The sequence below is a fragment of the Periophthalmus magnuspinnatus genome, chromosome 9 (assembly GCF_009829125.3).
Source record: "Periophthalmus magnuspinnatus isolate fPerMag1 chromosome 9, fPerMag1.2.pri, whole genome shotgun sequence".
Taxonomy (NCBI): Eukaryota; Metazoa; Chordata; class Actinopteri; order Gobiiformes; family Gobiidae; genus Periophthalmus; species Periophthalmus magnuspinnatus.
The window spans coordinates 25,643,372-25,655,828 of record NC_047134.1 but is presented as its reverse complement, the minus strand read 5'-3'; the positions used below and the strand labels follow the sequence as shown (position 1 = coordinate 25,655,828).

General features: G+C 37.6%; 1 protein-coding gene across 2 annotated transcripts in view; it reads left to right on the top strand.

Annotated features, from left to right (window-relative positions):
- Positions 1-12,457, top strand: part of kremen1 (kringle containing transmembrane protein 1) — a 132,684-nt gene that overhangs the window by 39,378 nt on the left and 80,849 nt on the right. For both annotated transcript variants that reach the window (XM_033973288.2, XM_033973287.2), the window contains exon 2: positions 6,773-6,935. In XM_033973288.2, the coding sequence (XP_033829179.1) occupies positions 6,773-6,935 (163 nt within the window). The remainder of the gene's footprint in view (positions 1-6,772; positions 6,936-12,457) is intronic.

The following is a 12,457-nucleotide window of genomic DNA, read 5'->3' as shown; positions in this document are numbered from 1 at the left end:
ATGTAATTTTCTTGTTGATAGAAAATGAAATTAAAAAGTAACTATAGTGCTCAAAACTAGGAGTAAAAGTACAGATACTTCTTTACTTGTTTGATAGATGCTACAGCTACAGAAGGAACAGCAGGAGTGTGTGTTTCTTTTCAATTCCATAGGCCTAAACCAGACCATATACAAACTAGAGATGCACTGATCCAGCTTTTTCAGTAACGATACCGCATCTGCCGATACCCGATATCAACCGATACCAGAGAATGTAAACAGCCTTTATTTACTTAAAACAAACATTAAAATAACTTATCCAAATATAGCTGTTATGTATCTCTCTAGTAACTACAGAACAACTTTGTGTAAATAAAAGTTCAACTACATTGATACATACGTCCAATCTGGATATCGGCTGAATCAATATTTGGAAACCAATATATGATCCAGCAAATTTTTCAGTATCGGAGCCATTATTCAATACTAGTATTGGATGCATCAAATGTAGTGAAGTAAAAGGAAAAAGTATCTGCTGTAAAACTGAATTAAGTAAACTACAGATACCAAAAAATTCTACAGTACAAGTACAGTACTTTACTATTGTACTTCGTTACCTTCCACCACTGGCTATACTGCACTCTGCTTTTTTTTATTTTTTTTATTTTGTTGCCGGGTGGTGCAGCATTTGGTTTTGGGGGCGAGTCCTCTTCTTCCCATTTTCCCGGACTTTTTCTATTTGTAGATGTGCATGTATTTTATAGTTTTTTTTTTTTTTCCAGGCCTTTCCCCCATCTTTCATGCAGCGGTTAGCTCTGTTTCTCATCACGGTCCATGATGAAACCACAAGAAAGTCTGGGCCTGTGTGACGAGGGTGCAACAGTTGCCTGGTGACAAGTTGAGAGGGGATGCTGGGTGTGTTTGGAAGTGAGAGTGGAGCCAAAATAGTTCCATTTTATTTAGTAAATGTTCCGCTTAATGATATGTAAGCAACATTATAACTGTATGTATAACAAATGTGTTTGACTCAACAAAGCTTCTGTTGCTCATAGGTGTCACTGTAAAGAACAAAAATAATACATAATACTCTTGTCATGGCCGTTAACAGTTCAAAACAAAATCTAAAATCTTTTATCTATCTATCTATCTATCTATCTATCTATCTATCTATCTATATATCTATATATCTATATATATCTATCTATCTATCTATCTATATATATATATATATATATTTTTTTTTTTTTTTTTTTTTTTTTTTTTTTTCAACAAAAACATAGTACACAAAACTGAAAACTATACACTATATACATTTTATGTATACATATAAACAAACAAATTGAACCATATACATTTTGTGCTCCAATTTTTAATATCAATGAAAAAAGTACAACTAAACCAAGACTACAACATTACTAGTTCTTAACCACAAATAGACTAAACCAAGATTAAACAATAACCAGAATAAAACTGCAAGAACTATAAATAGGCCTGTCACAATATATGTCAACTTATCCTTCAATACATGACACATGGAACAATTATTTTTGGAAGTCAATATTTATCATGGGGACTTTTTCTTTGCACAGATTGGAATTTTTTTGTTAATTTTCTGCATCATAATGAGATTTGAGCTGCAGAAGATTGAATTATGAACGTCCATATCTCATTATAGACACAAACTAACTACTCTACTCTTGTGTTTTGTCATGTATTTATTGTAGTTCATTTTTATTTTATTTTTTACAATTTTGTACATTTAGAATACCTTTTGGGGGATGATTCTGTTTGATGGTTTGGATCGTTTATCATCTATATTTACTTCAGCAATATGTCACACTTCAAAATTTGTTATTATGACAGGCCTAAAAATAAAGGTCCACAAGCCCTATATTCTACTGTGCCATGACATCAACGCTGCTTCACTGTAAAACCTGCCTTTCCCATTTTACCCTAATAGCTTAATAGATGTGTGGCGTTCCTCAGGGTTCATTAATCATCCCATTTATCTTTATGTTGGCCTCCCTATATCTCTAAGTCCAAACAGATCTGCTACTTCCCATTCCCCACCGCAAACAAATGGTGCCTTGAAACCACATGGAACACACGTCTCCTCCCCCTCGGCCCCCTCCTGGTAGCAAGTCACTGCCATATTTACTATCTCGTTTTGGAAACAGCACTTGGCTGCGGTGGAGCAGGGACGATAGCCAAGTGGTGAGCTGTTCCAAGCAGACCATGTGTGGGCAAAACTACTTCTTTATGCTACATATTCTGGTACATTTCAATACTAATACTAGTGTAAATACTTTTCTGTTATGCGCATGCTCCTTGGACTGTGTATATTATGGTTTTCTCACTCTTCACTCACTCCTCTTCTTCATGATAAATGGAAGCTTCGTTTTGGGACTCAATTTTATTATTTAAGTAAAAGTACAGACATAGAGGTAAAAAGTAACTCAAATAAAAGTAAAAGTATCACATGAAAAAATCTACTTAAGTAAAAGTATTTGTGCCGATTTAAAAATGTACTTTAAGAGTAAAAAGTAAAAGTATTTCACACAAGTGTTGTTAATTTGTTAAAGTGTTGAATGTAGAGATATTGATTCAAAAATAATACATATTTTGGTCATCGGCAATTATTTTTTCATATGAATTTGGTGTATTTTGTGTGTTTATCCTAATTTTAGTCAGGATGTCATCACAAACATGGTAAAAATAAATCTTAAAATCATAGGAAAAGTACTTTTTACTTTTGAGTCCAATTTTTAAAAAAATGCAGTGGAGTAGAAAGTACAGATACCTGCTCTCAAATGTAGTGAAGTTAAAGTTAAAAGTACCAACAGTAAAATGTACTTAAGGAAAGTACAGACACCTAAAAATACCTACAAATTCTACTTAAGTACAGTACTTTACTATGTGTACTTCATTACCTTCACACTTGTGTCAAAATTGGATATTTAATTACTTTATTATTAATTACTGAACAAGTAGTAATACTGAATTGTCACATGATAAAATAAGACCTTTCTTGTTGTATGATCTTTATCTGTATCAGAACTTGTCTAGGACCACATGGTAATATAAAGGATATTATTATTTTGCATTTAAAATTACTCAAGGCTGTGCTATTAATTACATTTTAATCAGTCTTTTGTAATGATGAGTGATCAGCTTGAATCTTTTTACTGTACTTGAAAGATCTACAGCCAAAACTCTGTCAGTAAAAGCATGTGGTTTGGAGCAGACTTCAGACATCGGAGGACTTGACTATTCATAAGTCTTGTTTATCTTCAGGAAATAAATCTCATACCATATCGTTCCTATTTGTCTTTAATAAGTCAAAATTAAATAGGAATATATGATCGATCAACATGAGGGACGTCGCCCAGCCGTATAATTTGATTAGACACGTTTCTAAAGAGTGTTTTGTATTATCAATGTGATTTTTGAGGCTTTTCCTTTGAATAGAAATTAAGTTTGAAATTTTAGTATCATGTCAACATTATTACACTCCAGAGGAAAGTTTCATTTCCTTTGGTAGAGTGTGCTGGTTGTTTTGGAGAGTGATATTTGAAGGGAGCGAGCTTGTTGGGGATGTGGTGAGGGTCCTGTCGTCCTGATGTTCTCCTCTGACTGAGTACTAAACATCACCATTGGTTTTGTGGAGCCGTGACTCATGTTTGTGCTGTTTGTGCCGCTGCCAAACTTTCAATGGCGGTGTTTTCTGTTGCTGTGGCTGCCGGCGCTAAAAATGTAAACAGAGAGAAAACTTTCTTTTTAATCTCTCCAGAATGTGTTACAATGAGCGTAAATATTTGCACACACATTTGTTCCGGTAAAGTGTTAAGTTCATAAAAATGTCTAAACTGCATTTCTTAAGTTTTAATTATGTTATATCTTCATTCATTTGCGCATGTTTTAGTGACATCTCCCTCTGTATCTAGAGCCCAAAATGCTCTCACTGGTGACATAAGCAATACATGAAGCTCCTCCATGTTTTTAAAGTCCATACGCCTACAATAAACATTTTTTCTGATTATGTTAGAGCTCAAATTGCCTCTACTGAGCATTTAAGCTACGTTGACAATAGATACCATAGGAGGGGTGTGATAGTAGCTGTTTCTTCACTGATCTGAAGGTTGCCGGTTCAATTCTCGCTCTCAATGGAAACATCATTGGTCGAGCGGTCAGATCCACAGACCCACAGGTTGAAGTTGCGATTCCAGCTCCCAAAGATGAAGGTTGTCATTGTTAACTCCCCTCACCCCCAGTGTCAATGTAAAGCACTTTGAAGGTGGAAAAACGCTATATAAAAATGTAACCGTTTACCATTGAAGCAATTCATGAAGATCCTCCATGTTTTTAAAGTCCATACCCCTTCCATAATTGTTTTTTTTCTGATTATGTTAAAGCTCAAATTGCCTCCACTGAGCGTTTAAGCTAGGTTGACAACAGGTACCATTTCTTTTGCTTCATAATACATAACACTTTGCTTTTTAATGCACCCCTTGAGGCATTTTGTATTCTAAACTTTTTTTATATTGTTAGCATTAAATAATTTGATGACATTTTCTGAATATATTTATTTAGTCTTGAGACAATATCGTCTTCCATGCCTACGGCTCATGGCTTCTGTCGACGATGAATTCTTGATACATAGTATTCAACATCGCTTCCCAAATACTTTGAATAAATACATAAATAATACAATTTAGAAGCAGCCATATGTTTACTCCATTGCAAATTTGGTGTGGCAAAAATCCCACATTTCTGTAAAAGGTATTAAAGTCCGCTAAATAAAAAAAAGTGTCCTGGAGCGCAGCTGTTTGACTGAGGAGCATAATGATTGTCATATGCATTACCTCATACTGGCCCTAGACAGCTTGGTTTGATGAGAGGCTCTGGTCATTGGCTAACCACGTACATAGCAACGAGACCCCATGGAGACGGGCCAAACAAGTCCGCCTTGTTTTCGCCGTGTTTTGCTTTGATTGACAGGAAGAGTGTAGCATTTTTCTCTTGACATTTTTGAAAGAAACTATTTTAAGAATTTCAAAACTACCCATTCATTTAGTGTCACATGGCGGCAGATTGAAGCGTAATGGGAGAGAGTGGGGCCTGATAGTGACCTCCTGTAATACTTCTATGTCGATGCTTACGCTGTATATAACTGTTTATGATGGAATGTAGTGTGCCCCATACTTAGAATGTGAAAATGTTATTAGTGTGTTCATCATGTTTCTTACTCGTTACTTAAAGTTTGTAGTTTTAGGTGGATGGTAAGAACCTTATTTTTTCCATGGTGATGTTGTTTAGCCTGGAAAGTTCCACAAAATGGCCTAAAACGTAACCATCTCCATGGAGACAAGCAAGTGACTCCTCCAAACCAAATATATTTTCTGCTATAAAACAAAGTAATTGAACTAATGAAAGCTAGATAGGTTTATACAACATTCCCAGAAAAAACTATATCATTTTAAGACAAGGCAAACGGGGTGACAAACACTTCACCAGAAACTTTCATAGTGCAGCTTTAAGGCTAGACCTCCCATTGGTCAGACTCTGTTATATTCTTCAGTGACAGGTGGAGTTAACCAATCACAGTGAAGTAAGAACTCTTAAAAGCAGCAGATAGCGTCCATGATCTCCTAAAGGCTTTATAAAATATTACATCTACATGAATAACGATTATTTTGAAAGCTAATATATTTTTATAGGGATACACCAATCCAGCCTTTTTAGTTCCGATAGCGATTTCAATATTGTAGCGTTAAGTATCTGCCGCTTTTACCTGATATTGACCTATACTAGTGCAGAGACTGAAAACAGCGTGTAATTCCTTTAAACTAAAATTAAATAGGACAAAACTGAAACTCCAAATGTTTTTTATCGTTCAAGTAATTACAGAACAACTTTGTTTAAATAAAAATTCTAACATTATGAGACTTGACATTATGAGACATCTATGACTATGGCCAGTAAAAAGTGTTATTGGTTCAACAGGATATCGACTTAGCCGATATTTGTAAGCCGATATCTGACACCAGTATCATTTACCAATTCCAGTACCATTTTTATTGGAAAAAATAATCTTCATACTGGGACTACTGAGAACACTCCATGAACTGCTGTGTAAACACCATTTGTCGGGGTCTGCATTCATCAATGTCACTTGTGGATTAATATTTATTCCCATAATGCAATCAAACATGGACTTGGTTGGTGGTTAAATCTCGCTAAAGGGTCCCCCGTGAGGCTGGCGGGCTCTGATGGCTCGTCATCTCACTCCCATCACATCTTGTTTATCTCACTCTTGTCTCTAGGGCACAGAAAGTCCTGCACTGGCCTTTGTTTTGCCTTGGGAACCCTGCTCTCTGCCTTTCTCACTCCCGTCCCTCGCTTGCCCAACCATATGGTTGTCATACTCTTCCTGGAAAGTGGAAACTCAAGCCATGTTAGCTTTTACTGAAAATCTCGAAGGCTTTTTTCAGCACGTGTGATGACATTAATTAAAACAATACTAGGATGGATCAGGCTTGTACATGTTTGGCTGCAGCGAAAATCGATTAATCCCCGGCCTAGAAAACAGCTATTCTTACTGTACCATTTATGATCGCTGCAAAACATTTTAATAAACAGTTCAGCAGAAACAGATTCTCGATAAAACAGGTCTCACATGTGGTTGTCTTTGAAACGCTTAAGGCTCCATCCAAGCTTTTGATTTATAACTTATTAAATGTTCTTTTTGGGGGTTGCCAGGTTTTAATCATCTTTATTCTTTTTATTCTTTCAGAGTGCTACACGGCGAACGGAGAGGACTACAGAGGGTTTCAGAACGTGACCAGCCTGCATGGGGGTAAACCGTGTCTGTTTTGGAATGAGACGTTTCAGCACCCGTACAACACACTCAAATACCCCAACGGAGAGGGCGGACTGGGCAGCCATAACTACTGCAGGTCAGTATCTCTTAGGACTGATGAAAGTTCTACAGCGCTTTGTAACAGCAAAACAACTTTCCTCATGAATGAAGACCATAGACTAAAGTGGACTAAGTGAGTGTTACGTCAACCATAGTTCATTGAGGCAAGCAGTTACAGGGGCACCATTGGTTTAGCAGGGGGCGGACTCTTAGCAATGCTGTCAATGAAACCTGTTGCTAACACTACAGGGAGTGACCTCGGGGAAAGAAGGCACCTGATTTGTCTGTTATAAATGTTCTTATCTTGATTTACAGACACAATACCGAAATAAAAACCCTAGGAACATGTAGCACAGGTCAATACGACAATTTTAAGACCAAAATGACGAGCCTGACAGCAGCAATTACAGAGAAAGGGGTGACAGTTTTTCAATAGCAAGTGAAATGGACCATAATTAATGGAGCATGCTAACATCCTATTTGGAAAGCAACAGCAATGTGAACACAATCATTTTGGAAAAGACCGAGAAGGAGGCATAGGTCATTCTCTTACCATGTTCTTTAGCACTTTGACATGTGTATTCTAATGTAAAGTATGTTCTAAATACAATGCATTCTTATTTAGGCAACATACAACCCTGACACCACCATTTTAATTTGATTTTGACACAAGCTTACGAATACAAATCCCATACTACATAAATTATTTGCAGAAATATGCAAGTCAATAAGTAGAAGCCATATTCTAATCACATTCCAATGGGCCTTGACCTCTTGGAACAAAGCTCTTGACTTGTGAATAATTCATACACAGGTTGGTGTTATTTTTCATCATATTTGTATACAATAGATGGACTGTGACACTCTTTGAATATTGTATTGGGCCTTGTCAATGCAAGGACACAAACAGGTCTGGAGTGTTGGTGTTCGCCAGTCTTCGCTTCAGTCTTTGGCCAACATAAGACGTCAAGCACTCATAGCAATTTAAAAGCTCACTATGCAACTTTTTTGAGTATATGTTAGCTATTTGCTTGGGATAATACACAGTATAATATAAACTTATCTAACATCCATTTATACAACAAAAAAACACTTTCCTATGATGGTTGGGGTCAGCTCTCCACAGACCTGACCTGTAACCTGGTTTGGTGGTGTCTCTTGTTTGGCTCCATTGAGATGACTTTAATGCCATACGGTGGAAATTTTCAGGCAAAGGAATAATAAAACCTGTCACTATAAATATGCAAGGCAAGTTTATTTGTATAGCACAATTCGTACACAAAGTAACACAAAGTGCTTTACAGAATAAGATTAAAATCACAAAAAAACAAATCATAAAGTAAATAATCTATATAAAGTTAACATTAAAAGAGAAGAGTGCAGAATAAAATCCTTTCAGTCATATGCACAGCTAAACAGAACAGTTTTGAGTCTGGATTTAAACATTGTCAAAGTAGAGGCCTGTCTCACATCTTCAGGAAGAATGTTCCAGGTTTTAGCTGCATAAAACTGAAACACTGATTCCCATGTTTAGCCCTTGTTTAGCCCTGGTTTAGTCCTGTTTTAGCCCTGGTTTAGTCCTGGTTTAGGCCGGTCCCTGAAGTCCTCAGAGTGTGAGTTGGTTCATATGGCTCTAACATGTCAGAGATGGACTTTAGTGCTTGGTCATGGAGAGACTTGTTCACAAGCAGAGCTGCTTTAAAGTATATTTTGACTTATTGTCCAGTACATGACAGATGAAACAATACTTTTTGCAGGTCAGTATTTATCGTAGAACTTTTTCTTTGCACTAGTGCGAAAAGTTTGGTTATTGTGTGTGCCATGGTGGATTTATGAACTTCTATGACTCATTATAGACACAAACTAACAACTTGAATGTTGCATTCAGCTATTTATTTATTGCTGTTTGTGCATTGTACTTAAAGAATACTTTTTGGGGGATAATTCTGTTTTATGGTTTGGTTTCAGTATTATTGTGTATGTACTATATTTATTTCACTTATTGTGATGAGCCTAGTTCTTTTAAAAAATTAGATCCAATTCCAATCATTCACGTCGGGGAATTGTTCAAAAGAGCCAACTCGTTCAACTGGGCCGAAATTCACCATGGAATTTTATAAAGGCACAGCCGTAATAAAAAAAATCTGTATTGGATCGGGAGCCAAGAAAACACTAAAAACTGGATTGGGACCATAGACTGTACATATAAATGGACATAGCTAACCTGCTAGCCACCACGTTCCAAATACGAAGTGATTATGGGTGTGCTTCCGGCTCCAACGGCTCTAATTCACTTTGCATTAGAAAACTGTGGCCCCTCCGTAACTGCTGCTGTCAGGCTCATCATTTACATCTTAAAATGTTTGTATTAACCCGCTCTACGTGATCCTGATATTTTTATTTTGCTATTGTGTCCATAACTTAAGATATGGACATTAATAACAGACAAAACGGGCGCCTTCTGAGAGCGTTGCTAAGTGCCTGTCCTCTGCTAATCCAGAGGGGCGGCCGGGAACAGCTTTGCTCCAGATTGGCTCTTTGGTTGCTATGATACTCGTGGCCCTAAAACTGCTAGCCTCGATGAGTTTCATTTGACTGGAGCCAAACTCTATAGGTGACGTCACACTTCTTTATACAGTCTATGGTCGGGTCGTCTCTACCTACACCTGTATTAAAGTGGACACAGTGGTTTTGAATGTCCCTGGCAAAAGGCTGTCAGTTCTGGTTTTTGCACAGCACACACACAGTTAGCCAAATCACAAATGTACACAGCTATTCAGAACAGTGGCTTGGCAGGTTTAGCTTGAGAGCCAGACACAGCCCCCTCCTCTTCAGTCCAAAGCCGCTAAAACATTTTTCTAAGTCAGTGCTGTAAACTCATAACGCAGCAATGCTTTGAAGTGGCACCCGGCTCATTTGTTTTTACTAGAACTGGACGAGAATCTCTGTGATTTATGTGGAGAGCTCTGGGACAGACACCAAAGCTTACACATTGCATTAAGCATGATGTGCCGTGTTTATCACAATTCAAAATCAACATCTTTATTGTTTGGGGACACATGACAGTTTTTTCCATCGCAAACAGCTGTGTGTTTCTCTCACTTTCTCTTTGGCACCTGACTCCTAGGAACTATATGGACTGGAAAATAAGATATTTAACCATTTTAGAAGTAAAATAAAGATATTGCTATTCAATCTATTCTGTCTCGCCTGTCTCGTATCTCTGCCATTTTAAAGGTGGACTATGGAACTTTTCTGGGGCAGTTCCATCAACTGCTTGACTGCTTGGTGTTTTTATACCTTGAAAAATGTATTCTTACGGTGAGAGCTCCATAGACCTTATCTGTAGCTTGGGTTTGTGGAAACACCTGCTTGACTCCATGGAGGTAGATAAGTTTAATGCCATACTGTGGACAGGGAGGCACCAATACGATACTGGTATTGGTACTAGTACACTGATATTGAATATTTTGATGGATTGCATATCAGTCCCAAGGTATCGGTTCGGTCGATATCCCATTTTGGCACATCAACTGGTGTGATAAGTTGCCTGGAATCCAGAATACACACTTATCAATACGTTATGAAGATGTGAGTCTGGTCACTGGGGAATCTCTGCGTTTCAAATGGGCGTGATTGACAGGTGGATTAGCCAATCAGGGACACGCATGGTCCACTGTATCGTAAAAAATAACAAACATTACGGATTTTGACACACATTACGGATTTCTGCAGAATCAATGAGTGAAGCATTAAACTCTTAATCTGAGATGAGAGAAATTAGATTTTATTTGTAAATCATAGGTGACCAATGAGCTCCTTTGTTTCACATGTGTCACTGAAATAAACAGATCTGATTGCACAATCACATTTGATTGGGCTTGAGGACCAGAGGAACAGAGGACGTGGGAACCAGACTGATATCAATCTGTATAAAAAATAGAGAGAGATATTCTGGATTTGGCACGCAATGTAATAAGATGATTTACTTACCAATATTGTCCCAGAATGCCTTGTAATATTGAACTTGTATATTTTTCAAAGCTGTTTTGTTACTTCATATGATAAATTAGTTTAAAAACACATTTGTATCATTGTTTCCCATTCCCCGTTTGTGTTTAAAGGAAATAATTAATATTCTCAGTTTCTGCAGTGGTAAGTTACATAGTATACCTTTAACTTTTATCATTCAGAAAGTTTGATCTCATAAAGTTTGAGGAATGGTGAACTTCTCTAGAGACAATTTGAAAGAAAGCTGGCTTTAACTGCTAGCTTATGTTCATTTGCTAATAACTGTCAGAAATGGTAAAATCCTGATGTTTCTTCTCGCAATAATTGCACACTCAAATTTGACTTGTGAAGAATGAAGCAGAGGCCAGGGCAGTGCAGGGGCCGTTCCATTGTGAGAACCCGGAGAAGGCATCTGTGGCATGTTGCACTGTGGGTCAAGTATGTGTTGATGAGAACAGCTTAGACGGAGGGCGTGCAGTTGTTTAGGAGCAGATTATCAGAGGAGCCTTTAATCACATCACCGGAGGGAGGAAGTTTTTGGAGCTGGGTGGCCCTGCATGTTTTTGCATTGCTTTGTCTTGCAAATGTCCCTATTTACACAACATATGCTTGCAATTCAAATGATGTTCCAAGCTTATTGTAACCTTAAACGCTCCAGTCATATCTTTGTGGAATTATTTTGTATTTTCATGGTTTTATCGTCTCCAATAACGTGTCAGCAATCAACTCCAGTCTCTCTTTCTAAAACCCTCAAATCAGTCTAGTAATCTAGGGGTAATAATGGACTCAGACTTGAACTTTAACAGCATCAAATCAATAACATCTGCAGCTTTTTACTGTCTAAAAACATTGCAAAAATCAAAGGAATACTGTCAATACCAGACCTGGAGAGACTTATCCATGCATTTGTCTCCAGTTGGTTAGACTTCTGTAACGGCCTGCTCACTGGCCTCTCCAAACGAGCGTTAAGACAGCTGCAGTACATCCAGAACTCTGCTGCTCGGGTCCTGACTAGAAACAGGAAGTACGAGCAAATAAGTCCTGTGCTCAGGTCTCTGCACTGACTCCTGTGGCTCAGAGAATAGACTTTAAAGCAGCTCTGTTTGTGAATAAGTCTCTACATGGACCAGCACCAAAGTACAACTCTGACATGTTAGAGCCATATGAACCATCTCACACTCTGAGGACTTCAGGGACCGGCCTCCTGCTGGTGCCCAGAGTCAGGACTAAACCAGGACTAAACCAGGACTAAACCAGGACTAAACCAGGACTAAACCAGGACTAAACCAGGACTAAACATAAGGACTCGGGGTTTCAGTTTTCTGCAGCTAAAACCTGGAACTTTCTTCCTGAAGATGCCAGACAGGCCTCTACTTTGACAATGACAAATGTTATGATGTTTATTTAAGTTTTGATTTGTTTGTATTGTGATTTGAATGTCTTTCTTGTTTTGTAAAGCTCTTTGCATAACTTTGTTTATGAATTGTGCTATACAAATAAAGTTACCTTGCCTTGCTAATAAACCACCTTTATACTGTACTTAGCAGC